This window comes from Macaca thibetana, chromosome 15, assembly GCF_024542745.1.
Source record: "Macaca thibetana thibetana isolate TM-01 chromosome 15, ASM2454274v1, whole genome shotgun sequence".
Taxonomy (NCBI): domain Eukaryota; kingdom Metazoa; phylum Chordata; class Mammalia; order Primates; family Cercopithecidae; genus Macaca; species Macaca thibetana.
In genome coordinates this window covers 309,699-329,218 of record NC_065592.1, presented here as the reverse complement: position 1 = coordinate 329,218, position 19,520 = coordinate 309,699, and the positions used below count along the sequence as shown (strand labels likewise).

At 59.5% G+C, this 19,520-nt stretch overlaps 3 protein-coding genes across 4 annotated transcripts in view; 2 read left to right on the top strand and 1 right to left on the bottom strand.

Moving 5' to 3' along the window:
* The window catches only part of FAM163B (family with sequence similarity 163 member B), an 87,484-nt gene extending 85,837 nt beyond the window's left edge, over window positions 1-1,647 (top strand). The window contains exon 5 of the mRNA XM_050760377.1: window positions 1,521-1,647. The gene's annotated coding sequence lies outside the window, so the exon portion shown is untranslated. The remainder of the gene's footprint in view (window positions 1-1,520) is intronic.
* SURF4 (surfeit 4) overlaps window positions 1-19,520 on the top strand; it is a 308,739-nt gene that overhangs the window by 87,437 nt on the left and 201,782 nt on the right. The gene's annotated exons all lie outside the window — the stretch shown is intronic.
* The window catches only part of ADAMTSL2 (ADAMTS like 2), a 40,385-nt gene continuing 24,027 nt past the window's right edge, over window positions 3,163-19,520 (bottom strand). For both annotated transcript variants that reach the window (XM_050759812.1, XM_050759813.1), the window contains 8 exons: window positions 16,010-16,107; window positions 11,735-11,861; window positions 10,308-10,521; window positions 10,037-10,192; window positions 9,236-9,406; window positions 8,310-8,486; window positions 4,701-4,845; window positions 3,163-3,932 (listed from right to left, as the gene is read on the bottom strand). In XM_050759812.1, coding sequence (XP_050615769.1) covers window positions 3,814-3,932; window positions 4,701-4,845; window positions 8,310-8,486; window positions 9,236-9,406; window positions 10,037-10,192; window positions 10,308-10,521; window positions 11,735-11,861; window positions 16,010-16,107 — 1,207 coding nt within the window. In that variant the 3' untranslated portion in view covers window positions 3,163-3,813. The remainder of the gene's footprint in view (window positions 3,933-4,700; window positions 4,846-8,309; window positions 8,487-9,235; window positions 9,407-10,036; window positions 10,193-10,307; window positions 10,522-11,734; window positions 11,862-16,009; window positions 16,108-19,520) is intronic.

The following is a 19,520-nucleotide window of genomic DNA, read 5'->3' as shown; positions in this document are numbered from 1 at the left end:
ACAACTTGGCCATCCCAGGAGGTCTCCATGTGTCACCCCCTCCCTGGGTCTCAGCCTTCTCACCTGCTCAAGGAAGGGATGACCTCAGTGAGGCCCAGGGCTCTGCAGCAAGGCCCTTCCTGGCAATTGCAGACCAAGGATTCTGCCCCTCCACCCTGAACTCCGGCCTCTCTCTCTTCCTCTATTTTTCCCTCTCTCTCTCTCTCCCCTACCCGTCTGTCCCTCTCACACACATGCTCTCCAGGGTTCAAGTGCCAAATATCTGCCCAGGCTGAGACACATTGTGCTGAGCCCCCTGCAGATGGACAGGTTGCCCCCTAGAAGGGAGACTTTCAGGGGCAGCAGGGCCCTTGGGATGCTCAGCCCCGACCGGCTTTTTAGGGGAAGAGGGAGGCACGGGGAGAGGGAGAGGCCATGTCGCAGCCCACTTGCCGTGGGAGAGGCAACGCGGAAACGTATAGACCCAGTGCTCAGCCAGAAACAGGGCCAGCAAGCAGCAGTGCATGGAGGCAGCCCGAGGCTCATTAGGTTGGGCAGAGCCGTGGCCCAGGGCTTGAAAACCGCCGAGTTCCCCATGAGACTTGGCTGACCCTTCCCACCCTTGGGCCTCAGTCTCCCCATCTTGTGTGATGAGGGGCTGGTCACAGAGAGACCCTGAGGACAGAGGTCTTCAGGCTCTGGGTCTCAACAGGAACTGTGAGCTCCAAGGGAGACAGAGCTGCAGGTCACCTCCCCTACCTGCTTCTCAGCAGGACCTAGGAGGCCCGTCCCAGCTCCTGGTGGACCCCAAGCAGCTGGAACCTACTGCTGCCATCTGAAGACCTCATCTGAGCCCACTCTCCCTCAAGCACACCCACCCAGGCTGAGGTCTCCTGGGAATTTTCACCCGCTCTCCTGCTGCTAAGGAAATGACGTCAGTGGTTACCCCAGAGAAATGCCCCAAACCCCGGGACACTAGCTGTCAGGAAGGCAGCCCTTCCTCAACCAGAAAGAGGCAACTATTTCCTCTCAGCAATCTGGCCCCAGGAGCCCCCTTCCCTCTCTGGGGCTCTCCCTCTCCTTCTGGGCCCTGCCATGGAGCCCCAGGGCCGGGGCAGCCCCTCTCTGCCCAGGGAAGGCACCGTCCTCAAAGACAAGGCTTTGCAGGGCAGTGGCCTTCCCTGAGCTGAGGGGTGGCCTGCGCAGGACACTTCTTGCCCTTACTCAAAAATGAAATCACCAGTTTCCAGAGGCTGGCGAAGACATAATTGTTATGTTTTCAGTTGTTTACCTCTTCTTACTTTCTCCCCTGCCTGGTTGGGATAGGCCAGTGGCATTCACCCTTGAGGTCCCTCGAAGCCCTGGCCCCCGGGCCCGCCCACACCTCTGGCTTCCTCTGTGCATCCTGTGAAGTGTGTTTCTGATGCGTCAGCGTGGGGGGTGGGCTGGGTGGGGTGGGGGTGAGGGCCCAGAGCTGGCCCGTGCTGTGGCTGTTCTGATTCAATTTCCCACTTCCTTTCTGGTCTCCATTCTCTCTGTAGATATGTAGATCTCTTTGAAACGAAGTAAACACCCATCCCTCCCAGCTCACTCTTCTCCACCGTGGGGACCTGCTGGGGGAGCCGCTGGCTCCCTGAGGAAAGTGAAGGCCAATAAAACATCTCCCACGTTCCCGTGCAGCGTCTTCAGTCCTCCCGGGTGTCCAGGCCGTCCACACCCACGCTCTTCCAACTTCTAGGAGGCAGAGTCAGCTTCTCCCTCAGGATGCAGCCAGTCAGGCCAGGGCTCTGCCCGGCGGGGCCGAGAGCTGCTCTCTGGCTGGGGGGCACAGCAGTGGGCCACGTTTGATTTTGAGTTTCCCCGGTGGCTATCCATCTTCCAGCATTGAGAACTACCAGGATGGACTCTGAGCCCCTGGACAGAGGGTGGTTGGGGACAGGCTGGGTCCCCTGGGACAAGTGACTGAGCATCTCTGGACCTCAGTTTTAGCCTCCTGGGGACCTTTGGAAGATAAACCCAGGCAGAGCCAAGGAGGTGCTGGGCACAGAACCTGGTATACAGTAAGGGCTCAGTAAGTGTTGGCAGAAAGGAGAAGCTGGGAGGAAAACAGTAAGACAGGAAGAAGATGTGGATGGGGGGAGAGAGGAGGAGAGAAGAACAGCGAGGTGAGGGGGGACACAGGGTGAGGTGGACAGAGAGGCCTCAGACCCCCAGGTCTCAGCGACTTGGCTCTGCCCGGCCCAAGCTGGGGACCTTAAGCAAGTCCATCCCAGGGGCCCCTAACTCCTGGACTTTAGGGATGGAAAGGACCATCCCGATTGCAGCCCCTCAATGCACACACATGCAGGCACACTCAGAGACAAGAACGCACTGGGGGGGGGGGTGCTGCCTCAGTTTCCCCAGAGCCCCAAGTCCTTCAGAAGCCACCCTAAAGCTGCGACGGACCCTGCTCTGGCTCCCAGTCTGAGGACAACCTGGCCTCACATTGAGGAAGCAGCCTGGCAACCACTCCCCTCCTGGCCGCCTGTGTGCACGGAAACACCTCCTGGGGCCCTCTCCAGGCAGTACAGCCCCGTCCTTCCTCCCATGTGGCATCCTCCAGCGGTGTCGCTTTCCTCTCCCAAGTGCTCTTTCCCACCCTCTTGTCTGGAAAAGCCACTCCTGCTGCTGGGTCCACGAAGCAGCCCCTCCCCAGAAGCCCGGGTGTTCCTGCAGCCATGAGTCCAGGTCAGGAAGTCCTCCATGAGCTCCAGGAATGGCAGTGACGGTGCTGCTTCCCAGAGCTTGAGGTGGGCCCGGCCCCGCGCCCCGAATACCTGCCTCATCTCCTCTGTTCTTGCCCACGTGCTTGGAGGTGGGTGCCCTACACCTTAACCAAGGTCCCTGACCCCTGCTCCCACAGGTCCTGTACCACTTGCTGATGGGCTCGAGATGTCAACTCCACTCCTCCTCCGGTGCCTGAGTCCCAATGTCCCCAAACGCCTTCCCTGTATGCTTCCCACGCCTCTCGTTGCCTTTTATCTGCACCTGTCTTTCTCCTCGGAGCAGGTGCTGTGGCCCCCGCCGGCCCACCCTTGCACTCCAGGCCTCAGCAAGCTGGAGAGACCCCACAGAGCCAGGCCCGGGCCCACCACGCCCCCAAGCAACCCACTCCTCCAGCCAGAAGCAATTGAGACCCCATGATGCCACCATAAATAGGACCACTTTATTAACGTAGATGAGCACTGACGATGACTGCAGGGGCGGGGCCCGCGGTCCATCCCCAAACGTCCCGTGGGCAAGCGCCTCTGCCCGGGGTAGAAAGTGCGGCGGGAAGAGAGCTCCACGGGCGGGGCTCTATAGGAGGGAGCACGCCTGGGCCTCCTTGGCTGCCTGTGTCCCTCTCACCCTGTGGTCTCCGAGGGAGGGAGGCTCCCCCCACATTGGGCTCGCCTGCAAGTTTCCTTGAGAAGGCCCTGCCACCTAGAGAGGGCGTGGGCTGCCGGCCCTGGGCAAGACACCTCCACTGCTGGCTGTGGGCCTCGGGCCCCTCGGCTGGGGGCTGCTGGGGGCTGGGGAGTGGGAGCCACACACACAGGATCCACGCAGGAACACAGACAGGTTCCCACGGCACGGGTGGCCCTGTCTAGGGGAGGCCAGTGGGTGCCGGAGTCTCTGCCCCAGGAGCCCAAAAGTCCATGGGCCGTGGGAAGTCCCCTCTTGACAGCCGAGACTCAGTGCCACGTCTCAGGCCAGCATGCCCTGCAGGAGGGGGGTCTGTGGAGGCCCCAGAAGCTGCAGCAGCCCCAGGAGGGGCGCTGGGTCTTCGACTGGAAGGGGCTGCAGCTGCCGGGCCTAGGAGTGGGGGGGCCTGCAGGAGCGGCAGCACGCCTTGCTGTAGTACCAGTGCCCGCAGAGGTTCACCTTGATGGCCAGGGCACAGTTGGTACCTGGCTGGTCCTGGCAGCTGTCATCTGGAGAAGGAACACAGGGTGAAGCGGGGCAGTTTCAGGCGGTGCCCAAGGGGTGAAAACCCCAAGGACCCCTACGTGAAGTTTTCCAGGGGCAGGTGCCGTGGGCCTCCCACCCCATGGTGGGTCTCCATCTCTAGCTCTCTGCCACCTCTTTCCTGGCCCATCTCTGTCCCCAAGATGTCGCTGTCCCAGATCACAACAGGTGATCTGATCTGTGTCCCAAGAGGAGTGATGCCTAGAGGAGCTACAGATGCCACACCTGGAGGCCTAAGCATCCCCAAGCGGTCCACAAGGGCCGTCCACGTCCACCACTCAATGTATCCAAAACAGAACTCATCACGTGCCCTGCACCTGGTACCCCCTTGGAGCCTGTCCCCTGTCCCTCCTCCAGATGCCCAGGCCCTGCTTCAGCTGTTCCCCTCCCTGCCCCCTGTGTGCCAGCCCCTGGCCATTCCAGCTGAGTCATCCTGGATTCAGTGGCCCCGCCATCTGAAGCTGACACTTTTCCCAAAGTACAGGTCTCAGCATGGCTCCCTGGGGCCACGGAACCCCAGTCAGGCCTCCTCCATTCCCCTTCCCACTCTCCCCTCCCAGTGGGGCTCAGCCATGCTGGGAGGGAGCCTCCACTCCCGGCACACCTTGGTCTCTCAAGCTGGTTCCCAGGTTCGCCATCAACGTGAGCAATGCCTGCTCACCCTTGAGACCCTGATTCTGTCCTCACCTCCCCCGGGAGGCCCCAGACCCACTCTCAGCCTCCCCGCTCCTCACCTGGGGGCTCCGTGGGGCAGGGCTGCAGATCACAGGCCTGTCTGCCAACAGGTTTCACCAGTGGATCGCAACCACGGACAATGTCGGTCCCCTGGTAGCACTTGACATCTCGCATCCTCACGCCCACCCCGCAGGTCTTGGTGCACTAGTGTGGGAGAGACAGAGGGCCTGGGGAAAGCCTCCTGATGCAGCAGGGGCCTTGGCAGGAGGCGGGGAGCCTGCGCATCCCCCCTTCCCCACCCCACCCTTCCCAGGTGGCTGTGAGTCCCAGCTGACACAGGTCCCGTGGAAGCCAATTTGAAACCCGACCTGCAGCTCCAGGGCTGAGTGGAGGTGCCGACAAAAGGGCACTGGCTGGCAGTCGGGAGGCTCTGATTGTCTCCCACCGAGGGCTGCCTCAGTCTCCCCGGATGACCAGTGAGGGGTGGTCCTTCCTCTCTCATCTCCCAGGGGTTCCGGGCACTGGCTGGCAGTCAGGAGGCTCTGATTCTCTCCCCACCGAGGGCTGCCTCAGTCTCCCCGGATGCACAGTGAGGGGTGGTCCCTCCTCTCCCATCTCCCCGAGGGTCCTCTGGCCCCAGCTTTCCTGGGTCTGTGGTGCAGACTGTTTGTTGTGGGCCGATCAAATGCATCTCGCAAAGCCACCACCCCCTCCAGTGGCTCCCTGTCCAGATGTTCCCCTTGGAAAACCCCGCTGAGCTCCCCAGAACACCAGAGACATGTGGTGGCCCCAGTCACCCTGCTGTCCTCCTGCCAAGATCCCACAGGCGGTGGCTCCTTCACACTCCCCCCCACGTGGGTGACCCCACGTCACCCAGGCACGTCTGGGACCTGAGCCCTCGGTTCTCTGAGGTGGGCGGGGTGGGAGGCCCTGGCCCTGGGGCCCACTCTCCACTTCTGTTTGCAAAGGAGCAGGAGGACCGATTAAGACTTGGCAGAAAGACTGCCGCCTGCCTGCCTGCCTGCTCCGAGCCAGGGGGTGGGGGCTGGCACCGTCTGCAGGCGAGGAGAGGCCGGCTTGGCGCTGACGGCGTGAGGACAATCAGCCTTTGGCAGGGCCCCGAGGAGCCTCTGGACGTGCCTCTGGAGAGCAGCACATTCCCGGCCAGCCCTGGTGCCAGCTCCTCTGCCCCTGGGGAGTGGATGGGACTGGGCAGCTTCGGGAACAAACACTGACTGAGCCGCCGCCGTGCACCGGCATCGGGGGGGGCAGCCGCCAGGAAGGAGGAGTCCATGTGCCCACCAGCCATCTGTGCCAGCCACGCCTCATCCAGCCCTGCCACCTCCTCATCAGGGCTAGGAGGATGCTCCTCCCCAGCATCCCAGGCTGTCCTTCTGGGGTCCCCCCTTCATGGTCTCCCCGTGCCATGGCTCATCACCCTCTGGGGTCCCCCCTTCATGGTCTCCCCGTGCCATGGCTCATCACCCTCTGGGGTTGCCCCTTCATGGTCTCCCCGTGCCATGGCTCATCACCCTCTGGGGTCCCCCCTTCATGGCTTCATGGTCTCCCTGTGCCATGGCTCATCACCCTCTGGGGTCCCCCCTTCATGGCTTCACGGCCCCCCACGCCATGGCTCATCACCCAGCAAGGTACCTGCACCGAGTGGGTCCCAGTTTCCTGGCCCCACAGTGGCCCCCCATCTGAAGCTAGTGCTCTTCCCAAACTACAGACCTGGGCTGACTCCCTGGGGCCCTGGAACCCCAGTCAGCCCCCCTGCCCCTTCCCACTCTCCCCTCCCACCGGGCTTAGCCTTTCCAGGAGCCTTCATGACCCAGCACACTGTGGTCTCTCTAGCTGACTCCCAGCAAAAGCCGGCTCACCCTTCAGGTCCTGGCTCTGCCCAGGCCTCCCCCGGGAAGCCCCAGGCCCATGCTTAGCCTTTCCCCTCCTCACTTGGGTGTCCTTTGGTGGGCAACAGGGAATGAGTGGGTGGGTGTTCTCCCTCCTGAATAAGCATGTGTGCAATAGGGCAGGCAGAGGCCCTGGGGGATCAGGGTGGAGGCCAGACACCACCCAGTGTGCACGGAGAGCCTGGGGCCTGGCGAGGGCCCAGGACCTGGACCCCAATCTCTGAGCAGGGCCACACTGGGGTCCCCGCTCACTCCTCACAGACTCTTGGACTCTCTGCCTTGAACTCATAAGGTTTAGGATTTGGCACCCACCCGCCACAGTGACCAAGACATAGAGCCCTCGGGTACCAGGGCCTGAGACACAGTGGGGCACTTCACCATGAACGTTCCAGGCCCCGAGTCCCATCTGACACCCCTATTTTGTCGCCTGGGTATTCAGAGTTGGCCCATGAGGAAACTGAGGCTACAGGTAGCTGGAGACCCCAGGTAAACAGCCTGGCTATGGCAGCCCCTGCCCAGTGATTCCCAGATACCCTCTGGACACTCCCAGGTCCCCCTCTCAGAAGCTCATGGCATCGCCAGGTGGGAGGGGCTGGGACTGGCGCCAGGGCTGGCGCTGCTGTGAAAGGGGCATGGAGGGCTGGCGTGTCACAGCCGATGTGAGTTATTCAAGCTGGAGTCTAGACGGGACTGCCTCCGTGGGGCCCAGAAGGCGGAGGGGCACCCACTGGCACAGGGCAGGGCTCTGGAGTCTCCTGGAGGCCCCACAGGAAGTGGCACAGAAGGGGAAAACAGCAGGGGAGGTGAAAGTAACCTGTTTGCTCTGCAAGACAACTGGGGGTGAGGGGGCGCCCAGTTTGCCACCCCCTCTGTGAAACCAGGGCTGCCCACCCACCTCGGGGCTCCCTGCCCAGGGCCCCTCAGGATGAGCTGGTCCAGGCCCCCCTTCCCTTGCAGATGCCACACCCCACCTAGGTTTCACTCTAGGGCCATGGACAGGCCTGGCCTCCAATGTCTGCTACAGCCCCCAGTAACTGTGGGACCCCGAGTGGGCCAGAGAGTTCTCTGAACTTCAGTTTCTTCCTCTGAGGAATGGGGAAAAGGACCCCTCCTCATGGCACTACTGGGAGAGAGGAGACCCTTCCGGCAAAGAGCTGGGCCAGGGTGGCCACACATGCCTCAAGGCCCCAGGATGGGAGGGCTCTCCTCCCCTCTACAAAGACAGCCAAGATCTCAGCTCTGTCCTGCCTGACATCCTGACGCTGGGGCATTCTGGGGGCCCAAGAGTCAAAGAATCTCGGAGGGGCCAGACCTGTGCAGGAAACTTACTGCCCTTTACTCTGGCCCCGCCGGTGTCCTGACCTGGGGTGCGTGTGTATTACAGTCTCCCTAAATCCCAAGCTCCTACCTTGGCTGTGGCTCCCGGAGGGCCAACCCTATGTGTGCCTCAGCCCAATCTGCTCCTCCCGCCCACCTGGGGCCTGTCTATCCCGTGGTGTCAGGCGCATGGGCTGCCAGGCGCAGGATGAGTGCCACAGGGATCCCAGGGACAGGATCAGAGAAGGCTTCCCGGAGGTGCTGGCTCTGGCACCAGCTGACGTGGTGGAGTTGAGCAACCTTCCTGGGAAGGAAGGCCCTCACAGAGGCTGTCGGGGAGGGAGGAGCGGGAAGCACTTAAGGAGCCTTGAGGCAGGAGGGGCGGGATCAAAATTCAGGTCTGGCCTCAGGCAGCCTCAGAGGGGCCAGCCGGGAGCTCACCTCTGACCACGGGCTGGTGTACCACTTGAAGCAGGGCCTCTCGAAACACGTGCTCTCCTCAGGAGGCTTCTTGGCGAGCCCACACTCGGGGCCGCTGCGCGTCTGCGGCTTCCCGTTGGCCAGCTCCATGCAGAGCACCAGCCGCTTCTTGACCCCGCGCCCACAGGTGGTGTTGCACTGAGGCCGGGGCAGAGGGAGCGGGTCAGCGCCAGGGCCCAGCAGGACCCTATACAGGGCCCACGGCGACTCTGGTGACAACGGTCTGGTCAATAGCAATTGGGTGAGAATGCTCCAATGCATCACAAACTGGCTGAGAACTCTCTGTTCGATAACCATTTGGCCCCAAATGGATTTGATCAAAAGCAATTTAGCACAAAACCATCTGTTTTGAAACAAATTGGCTAATGACAATTTGGCCAATGATGATTTGGCCAAAATCAATTTAGCAGAAAACAATTTGGCCCGAGATTATCTGGTTTAGTGATCTGCCTGGAGCTGCTGGTTGAAAGCAATTTGTGGAGAGCAACTCGTCTGAAATGGCAAGTTGATGATGACGACAGGTGGGCGGGGAAGACACACTGGTCATGATCAAAGGTTGCACAGGCCCCTGGGCCAGGAGCAGGCAGCCGGAACAACCCCCGTCCTTAGCTTTCTGCATCCCAGGGACTTGGGGGCCCAGGCTGGGGACAATGCCAATTCTGCACCCACCACTGAGCCATGCAAAATTGGGATTTGGGGACTTGAAAGGTGTTTTCCTACCTTTTAAGCCTTTTGTATTCGAAACTAATTTTTAGGGAATGGTCCCTCATAATTTGCAATGAATTCCTCTTTTCCACCCATCTGTGGTCCCAGCCACCTGGCTCTCCTCTCCGGCCAAATGTTCTCCAGACACTGGGAGGCCCTTCAGCGGGCTCTGGGGCACTCACCCGCTCCCAGTCCTGGGCCAGCCAGTGGGCGGGACAGTTTTTGTCCCCACAGGGGTGGATGGCCAGAGGCTTGGTCTCCATCTGGCACTGGGACTCAGGTACCACTCGTCCGTCGCTGGTCTTGCAGTACACGTGCCTGATGGTGCGGCCTTGCCCGCAGCTTCCACTGCACTGCAGGGGAGAGGACAGGCAGGGGACATCGAGTGAGAGGCAGCCACGCCAGGAGGGGCCCTGGATGTCAGTCCCAAGGGAGAGGAGTGGCTCCCAGGCAGTGTCGAAGCGGTTGCCATGGTAACCACTTTTTAAATAACATTTTCTGTTCTAATTACAGAAATAATGCATGCTTGATGAAAAGCACACAGAGAAAAAGCACACTTAAAAAGATCTGTGCACCCACCACCCAGAGGCGACCCCAGCTAGCATCTGAGTATCTCTCTCGATGAGAGAGACAGGGAAAGAGACAGAGACACAGAGAGACAGAGATAGGGGGAGACAGAGAGACTCGGAGACAAACAGAGACAGGGAGACAGAGACAGACAGAGGAACAGAGACACAGACACATACAGGGAGATAACGGCAGAGAGAGACACAGAGAGATAAACAGGCGATAGAGGGAAGGTGATGCTGGTCACGTGTTTGGAGAGAAGTTTTGATTCCTATGGTAACACGGGAGAAGGCTGGTTGGACAGTCTTCACCTCACACCCTTGCCTCAGAAAAAATGGAAACAGAGGCACATCAAGGCAAAGCTCTGGGACCCCTCACCAGCCACACGCCCAGCCACCCCTCAGTGCAGGCCTCACCGGTCCCCAATCGGAGACAGTCCACTGCCGGTCACAGGGCGGGCCCGTGCAGTTCTTCTCCCCTACAGGCCTGGTGTTGGGGTCACACAGCTTCTCATCCTCTGAGCAGCGGATGTCCCTGGTCACCACACTGCGCTCCCCACACTTGGCAGTGCACTGTGGCAGCAGGGGGAGGGGGTGGGGGGGCATGGTGAAGGTGTAGCCACCTCCATTTCCCAAGCCCAGCTCCCCAGCTCTTCCTGACCCCCGGCTTGCTCCCGCAGGCACTCACCTCGGACCACTCTGACATCTCCCACTGGGGCCCGCAGGCGGGGTTCCGGCAGGTCTTTCGTTCCTCAGGCCGCACGGCCTCGGCTGCCTCACACAGGTCGCTGTACACGGAGCTGTCGAAGCCGGGCGAGAGCATCTTCCAGCAGCGCACGACGCGGAACTGGTAGCCCTCTCCGCAGGTGCGCGAACACTCGCTCCAGCTGCTCGTCTCCCACCTGCCCCGGGAGCAGATGGCCTTCAACGATCCCCCTGTGGTGACTGGGACCCCATGCAACCCACACCCCTAGAGACAACACGGTTCCTCCCTCCCTCCCCCATGTGGTCCAAAACCACACGCCACAAGCTAAGCTGGACAGGAGGGTGTCGAGGCCCAAGGGTGCAGGCTGGGCCATGACGGCCCCGGAGGTCTTCAGGGAGCACCTGAGCAAGGTGGTTGGCGGGTGCCCTGAGTGTGGGCTCGGCATTCCTGCCCCTTTGTGCCCTGCTGTGTCACACAGGTGGCTGTGCCCCCATGGGACTCTGATGAGGGTGGAAGTGAGCAGAAGGCACATTTCTGGATCTGTGTCCAGAAAGGGGGCCTGGCCAGCGTGCTGGGGAAAGACCTCGTTCCCCTCAGCCTGAGCTGGGAGAGGTTATGAACAAGACTTGGAAGTCTTCCAGGCAGATAGACTTGGAATAAGAGGTCCAAAGCTGATGGGCTCTGAGCGGAAGGACAGGGCCTGCTGGACGCCACCCCTGGGCCAGGCTTAGCAGCATTCTGGAGACCCTGGCCGTTCTGCCCTTCCCAGAAAGGAGCAAACGTGCAGGATGCGGGAGGCCCTGGATGGAGCAGCCCAGAAAAGAAGAGGCAGTGTGGCTGTGCGCAGGGAGCAGGAGAGCTCAGCCTCCAAGGAGCGTGGGATCCTCGTTGGTGGAGGCCGGCACCCTCAGGCTCATCTGGGGACCCCACTTGTCACTAGGGATAGGATGCACTCAGCTTAGTCTGACTGCGTCCACAAGGCAGGAGACGAGGCCCAGGGGTCAAGAAAACAGGCCTCCACCCACATCCAAGGGACAGTCAATAGGCATGGAATCGTGGAAATAATCCCTTTGGGTTTCTAAAAATCCTAGATGTGCCAAGCGGACCTGGTGGGGCAAAGAGATCTCTGTAACATAGAGTAATGTTGAGAATGGTTTCTAAATCTATGGTGGCAAGCATTTATGGAGCACCTACTGTATACGAGGCACAGTGACAGATTAAACTGCAACTCCTGGGAAGACACAGAAGGTCTCTGAGAGGTGAGGTCTCTATGCCCCTCCTCAAAGCACCCCCACGGTCCTGCACACAAAGCACCTCTACGGGGCAGCGGGGTAAGTCTGACTGCTTCTCTGGGCAGAGCCCCGCACGCCCCTTCCAAGCCCCTGCCCAGGGCCCCCGGTGGCAGGTACCTGGGCTGGCACTCCCTCCCGGCGCAGAACTCGTGTACAGGCTCGGGACGAGTCAGGGCATCGCAGTAGCTGTCATCCACCTCGACCCCATCGTAGCGGACACACATGGCGTACGTAGACATGACCCCTGGGTTCGGGACAGGGGAGGGCCTGTAAGCCATGCCAGCACCTCGGAGCCCAGGAGACAGGCCTCAGGACTTGGGGCAAGTCACCTGACCTCCAGCTCAGCTTTCTGGCTTGGGGATCAGTCACAGCCTGTGGAACTGCAGCATTAGAGCAGCACTGTGGGTCTAAGCTGTGCGGGTCCGAGCTCTTCTCTTTGTCCCCCGACCCCGCCCCACCCATCCCGGCTGGGCTCCCAGTTCCCACGTCACGGAGTCCGGGCTTTGAGTCCACTCCAGCTGGCCCCCGTGGAGGTGCAGAGGCAAACACAGTCAGGTGTCCCCCATTGCCAGGCGTTCAGCAACCACCCATTGCTGGGTGGACGGGCAGGTGGGAGTGAAACCTGACCGCTCCAGCCCCGTCAGCCCCCTCAGAGGTCATGGTGGGGGCTTGGGTGCGCCCTGCCCTCTATGGCATGCCCCAGACTTAGCAAGCATCATCTTGAACTTTATTTTTTTGAGATAGAGCCTCACTCCGTGGCCCAGGCTGGAGTGCACTGGTGCAATCTCAGCTCACTGCAACCTCCCCCTCCTGGGTTCAAGCAATTCTCCTGCCTCAGCCTCCTGAGCAGCTGGGATTACAGGGACCTGTCATCACGCCCGGCTAATTTGTGTATTTTCATAGAGACAGGGTTTCACCATGTTGGTCAGGCTGGTCTTGAACTCCTGACCTCAGGTGATCTGCCCGCCTCGGCCTCCCACAGCGCTGGGATGACAGGCGTGAGCCACCATGCCAGGCCTGAACTTTCTTTAATCATCACTGTGTGCCTGTCTTTGCTGGTGCCCCATACTCTGTAATCCCATCGGGGGACAGTGGGTGACAGGCAGCCCTCACCTAGCAGTGCCACTTCCTTGACCACATCTCCACCTTTTGCTTCTCTTGTCCTCGCCCTGACACCCTCACCTGGTACCGAACTGCCACACAGGCCCAGCTCCCTGCCCAGGAGCAGGATGATGCTGGGAGAGCCGGCAGCAGTGGGAACAGCCTTGGGCTGGGGTTAGGGTTTGCTGCTTCTACTGTGTGTGTGTGTGTGTGAGAGTGTGTGTGTGTGTGTGTGTGTGTGTGTGGCCACCGGAGACAGACCCAGCCTTCCGGGATGACGGGCATCATGGAACGGTCTTGGCTGCAGCTGCCAGTTCCCCCAGAAGGAAATCGGTTTCCCCATACCCAGAGAGCCCAGCCACCCAGCGGCGCGTGTCTGCAGGCCAGCGGCTCCTGCCTCTCCAAGCCCCAGCCCTGGATGGAACGAAACAGCCTGGGAAGCAGCCGACAACGGGATTTTTTCTTTTTTCCGTCAAGGACGAGCCAGGCTGCAATCACGGTTCCTCTCCCGCCAGAGCTGGGCCGTGCAGCCTTTAGCCTTCTCTGAGGGGGAGGCAGGCTTCCCGGCCAGGTCTGCTCGGAATGTTCCAGGCCTCAGAGACACCCGCTCTGGGGCCCAGGGAGGTGCGGGGCTGGGGACTTGCAGACCATCGCCAAGTGCCTGGTTATTCATTCGCTCCTCGTCATGGAGTGGAAACGCGGCAGGCCTTGGTCAAGAGAGACTGGAATCCAAGTCCCAGCTCAGTGCCTCCCTGGGGTGACGTGACCGTGACCAGACTCCAGGCCTCAGCGTGCTCCTTCCCAAAATGAGAACCTTCCAGAAAGCGGGTGAGAATCCAATGCCAGGATGTTTTTTCCTGGGCACCCTCTTCATGACACCCATCTCGAAAAGGGTGCTTTTCAAACCTCCTGAGCCACAGAACCCTCCCTGAAACAAAAGAAAGGGGAGGATGAAGCCTGGGGGCCGCGGGATCCACTGTCCTCACCACGGTGCCCTGGAGCACCGAAGGGCAGCAGACACTTCCGCCTGTGACCCAAGCTGAGGCCAAACTCACGCCCCTCTGTTGCTGTGGCTCCAAAAGAGTGTCTTCAAAGAAAAATCTAAAAGCAAGCCTCCCCACCGTGGCCAAAGCTCAGGGCAGGCTGACCCGCCCCACTGATGGCACTGCCCTGTGCCTGGGTTCTTGCGAAGCACAAGATGGAGGGTGCGCCAATGACCATCCATGAGACATCCACACGGACACAACCTATGAAAAGGGTAGACCCTGACTCTGTTATTTCTGCCCAGTGCCATTCAGCACCTCCCACAGTGACAGGGAACTCTCCCTCCCTCCTGCCCTCTCTCTCTCTCTGTCTCTCTGGGTGGCTCATCTCTATTTCTGAACAGCCTCCTCTAAAGCAGGCTTCCTTCTTCCAGAGCCAAAACCTGTCTTTCTGATTTCCTGTTGTCCTCTGCTCCACTGCACCTTGGGCCACGCTGCACAGACCCAGTCCAGCCCCCTCCCTGCCATTCTCTGGGTGTTGGGAGACGGTGCTGTGTCCTCCCTGGGGACGTCTTCCACACAGGGCTGCCCATCAGGCCCCTCGCCACCGAGGCTGCCTCACCCTGCAGACGTCTCGAGCGACATCCCCTCCCCAGCCAGCGATGTGTCTGGGAGGAATCACAGATGTTTGCAGACACTTAGTGACAACGCCCACAGGCTTGACACTTACTGACAACGCCCACACACTTGGAGTCCCCTGGCCGGGAAGTGTGGAGGAACTCAGGGCAGGTCCGCAAAGGACTTGGCAAAGCAGACCCCCGTGCTGACACCCCGCCACCAAGCTCAGCTACCCTCGGGGCCTGCCCGGAAGGCAGGTCACATGGCTCACTTCCGAGGCCAGCTGTTCCTGGGCATGGTGGAAGCCGCACCCTGCGTCAGGTGGTGGCAGCCACCTTCAGCACAGCAGCATCCATTGACCTCTGACCAGGAGAGGTTATTTCTTGTTTCATGTGGATCCCCACAACCCACCTTTGACATAAATATGTGTCCCAGTTCACCTGTGGAAAATGGGGGCTCGGAAGGATTTGGCAATTTGCCCAGGGCCCATGGTGTGGTCAACCAGGCGGTGCAAGCCTGGCCGTGCAAGCCTGGCCAAGCTGGGTGCTCACCACACCGCCCACAGCATTTGTTTTCCCTCCAGAATGCCAGGCGCAGGGGCAAACACAGCATGCCCCATGGCTATGCCCTGCTTGGGGGCTCATATAACAGGAGACGGAGCCCTTTCTTCAGCCCCAGAGAGGCAAGGCCAGTGTGAGCAGAGCCTGCATGGTTGCCCCAGCCCCTCCCTCTCTTGGACCCATCTCCTGAGATGCCAGCAGGGCTGCAGAGGGGGTGGCCAAGCTCAGACTGCCCAGCTGCATGGAATCCTCACTGGCCAGAGACTGTAAGGGCATCAAATGCCCTGGCAAATGGGGGGCACTGGGGTGGGGCCAAGAGCATCAAACCTTTTGAGGGGCAGCTGGGTGTCCTCTACATCCAAACATGAAGCCCCAAGAATAGATAAAATGTGACCTCAGAGCTGGCACTGGGGTCTCCCTACCACATTTTCTCCCCTGTCACCGCCCCTGTATCCTGGTCCCGGGTTTGACATCCGACCTTGTGGCATCCCCCAGGGGAGGGTACCAGAGTGGGCAGCAGAGGCAGCTCCAGCTCCCGGCAGCTGTGGCCAGTGTCTCGGGGCGATGGTGGCTGTGCAGCCAGACAGCTGTGGGTTCAAATCCCAGCTCAGCTCTTACTAACCACACACATCTGTCTGTCCAGGAACCACTGCAGAGGGTCTTTTTCCCCTTCCTAATTCCTCTCCTGCTGATGAGGTCCTAGAAATTGCCTACTTCCCTTCTTCATAGATCACAGGGGCCTGTGACTCCCTTACTATGTTTGCTGGAAGCAAAAGTAAAATCTCTGCTACCTAAGATTTCTTACTTTTAACCCAAAGGATGTTTGCCCTAACAAAACATGGTATCACTGGCAACAGACAAGGGATCATTGGTGGTGGACTGGGTGACCCCCTGGGGGCCTGGACCCGACCATGGTCTAGCACACTGTGAGAACGAGGGTGGCCTCACCAGACACCCAAACTCCTATCACGCCACACCGCCCCCGAGTCAGGAGGCCACCAGACAAGCACCCCGAGGGCAGTTTGGGGTTGTAAGCTAGTGGGTGGGCCCGACAGCCCCAGCCCGCGTCTGTGGAAATGGGTTCAGGGCAGTTGCTGCCCCTTGGCACCCATGGCACCCGTGACCAGTACCTGTGGTGCAGGTGGCACTGCAGGGCTCATGGGATGAGAGCTTCCACCGGTACATGTCCGCGGGACTCACACCTTGCTTGCGCGCCTTGGGCCTGGTCCTGAAAGCGAGATCAAGCAGAGAAGGCGATGAGAAGCTCCACGCCTCACCGGCGGGCTCTGGCTTTTCAGGTGAGTGTGTTTTCTTTGGAGAGTATGTTCACCTGAAGCACACACCTGTCGGCCCCAGGCCGACTCTCCACCCGCTACAGTCAGAGTTCCCACTGTCTGAAGTGGAACGGATGAGGAGCCCCCGGAGAGGCACATTTTAGGATCAAACAGACATTGTTTTCCATCTCAGTAACTGCATGGGAGCTGCCCAAGCTCCTTCTGGGGGGCAGGGTGGCCTGAGAATTTGGGGCCCCCAGCACTGTAGTTGCTCCTGCACACACGCAGGCTTCTCGATATCACCTTCTCACATCAGCTAGTGGGTTCCTTCTTTCCACCGGGGAGGGGACCTCAGAGGGTGTCTTATGTACTAAGAATGTTCCAGAATTCTCTCCCACCCCCTCCTCCAGCTGGGACTCTGATGGAATGGGGGACACTAGGCATCCAGCTTCCAATTATCAAAATTAAAAAGCTCGGCTGCTGGCAGAGGTGTGGCCACAGCCTACAGTGCAATCCGGGTTGGCCATGGCTGCACAGACCTGCTGGGGTTGGGGGAGGCACGCTGGGTCCCCGCCAGCCACCAGCTATGATTCTTGGCTGGAGCCTATGCAGCCAAAGCCAACTATTGTTAGGACTGTTTGTTTCTTTGAACCAGTAGGTGTGCCTGGGCCCAAGCTCCACATCCAATGTGCAGGCTGATTCTGGACTCGGCAGGGGAGGAGGGAAGCAGAGGCAGAGGCAGCTCCACAGCCCGGGCATCTGCTCTGGCACACTGCCATGGAGTCCCGCCGCCTCCGAGCCAGAGAAGGGGCGAGGGCAAGCCAGCACGGTGGACAGCAGGTCCTTCGAGCTTCAACTTTTTAAACAGGACAGTGCAGCAGGTGGCCCTGCCCAATTGGCTCCACTTTCCTCTGGGCCCAGAGGGACTGGCTAGAGATGACCCCGAGCTGCCATACGTCACTGGGCTGAAATGTGGGCCAGGTCACAGGTCCTTCTTCGGGACCTTCCGTCACCTGGGGGTGGTCAGGCTTAGAGCATTATATTCAGAAAGCCTTTCGGATTGACTCCGTGACAGAGACATGCGTTTGGATTGAACGGGGAGTTTACAATGTGTTAGGCAAGTGGGTGAGGATTGCTCTTGTATTTTGCTTGGACTGGAATGGGAGGATCCCAAAGCCAGGCAGAACTTTTGGGGATGAACGTTGCCTTGACCACACATCTGAGGCCCCAGGAATGATCTACCCACAGGAGCTTCAGCAGTGAGTTCACCGGTGTGGTTCCCTAAACTCAGGGAGGGAGAAGACGAGTGAAGGGAGAAGGGATGAGGACCAAAGCCCAGGAAAGGCAGCAGGCTGGGGGCTGATCCACTTGTCTCTTCAAAGCCTCCCTCACCTGGGAGCTTCAAGCCAGGAGAGTCTGTCCCAGCCCATCCTGGGGCTCGAGGGGAAGGGGAGAGTGCCTTCTCCTCCCTCTTTAAAACTTAAAGCTTTAAAAACGGGGGTGGGGGCCAGGCGCGGTGACTCAGGCCTGTAATCCCAGCACTTTGGGAGGCCGAGGCAGGTGGATCACGAGGTCAGGAGATTGAGACCATCCTGGTTAACACGGTGAAACCCCATCTCTACTAAAAATACAAAAAAAATTCACCAGGCGTGCTGGCGGGCGCCTGTAGTCCCAGCTACTCAGGAGGCTGAGGCAGGAGGATGGCTTGAACCCGGGAGGTGGAGCTTGCAGTGAGCTGAGATGGCGCCACTGCACTCCAGCCTGGGCAACAGAGCGAGACTCCGTCTCAAAAAAAAAAAAAAAAAAAAAAAATGGGGGTGGGTGGGGGATTTCTCAAGACCCTGTCATATCAGAACAAAAGTTTCCTGGAAATCTGGAAACCTGTCCCAATGGGGGCCACTCAGAGCACCCAGATCGGGATGAGTAAGTCCTTTTAGGGAAGGGAGAACCTGGAAGACCAACCCTTAATGTTTGATTCAGAAAACACTAAACTGTGCTGACCAGGTCCCTACCTACTTTCAACAGCTTTAAATTCTCCCCAAGAACAAAAAGAAACGAAAAGATCCAACCCATGCCCCTCCACCCCACCCATGGAGGCGATCCGCCATCTTTATCTAATTACACGCTCTGAGCCAGCAGGCAGCATGACTCATGCCTGACTCAAGAGAGAGCGGGCCTGGTTCAAAATAACCCTTTGGATTTTAAGCACCAAAGGTATTTCTGGAGGGGCTGCCCACACACTCTTCGCAGCAGCACGTGTGGGGCATAGCAGATGCAACTCTCGAACATAACCCTGCATATATTTGCACAACAATGCAACGCCTAGCAGGTTCCGTTCTTGGAAGTAGCACAAGGAAATGGGACACCCAGGAAATCGCTGAAGCACCAACCCATCGCTCTCCTCCATCTGGAAGACACTGCCCCTCTCAGCTGTGAAAGTCAGAGCTGCTAGACTGGGGCTGGTGACGCCCGTGGAGTCACCACCAGACCGCCTGTCACTCCTCGGGGTCCTTTGCCCAGCTGCCTGGGCAGACACAGGCTCACGGGCTCCCCAGGCAGGAGAAGCTCTGAAGCCACCGTGTTTGTTTATACACAAGCCAGAAAGTACTCTGTTCTTCTCTCCCCCTAAGGCTTCGGAGAGGGACTCCGCGTCTCTGTGTCTCAGACGCTTGTTCCCAAAGTCGGAGTCTGGTGACAGGGGCCCCTCCCTTGATTGTTTGAAGCTTTTCTGGAAAGATGAAAATAGCCTTTCCTTTTTGGGCTGCCCCTTTGATTTTGCCTTCTCTGAGCAGACACGACTTCCTGTGTTTGGACAACGCGGCCGAGACGTGGCTATTTTGGCCCTGGTGGTTTCCCCCGCTGCCTCCCTCTGCCCTTCATCTCTCCAGGCCATCTTTGGTCCCTGGGCGGCAGCATCCTTTGATGGCAGGCCGGTCGGGGGAGCAGCGGCATCTCGGCACTCGGGAACCTTCTGAGGGCTGACAACCTAGTTGATCAATCCTTGAGGCCCCTGACAGGCGCTGGAAATTCAATATATCCTGGGGCGGGGGGCTAGGAGGGGAGGGTAAGAGTCAACCAAGATGGGGCGGGAGAGACTCTTTACAAAGCGGCTTGACGATCAGAAAGCTTGTGCCATGACCCTGGCCTAAGGATCACTGAATATTTGACCTGGTGGGCCCTAAGGGCACCCCCTGACAAGCCCCTCAATGAGAGGTGGGGAAACTGAGGCCCAGAGGAAGACAGAGATGCTCAACTCACATGGTGTCCATGCCTTTAGCCAAATTCCACAGTGAGGTCTTGGTGCCACCCTGATAAACCTTTTCAGAGTGCTCTGACTGGCAGAGAGCTGGCCTCCCTGACCCAGGCA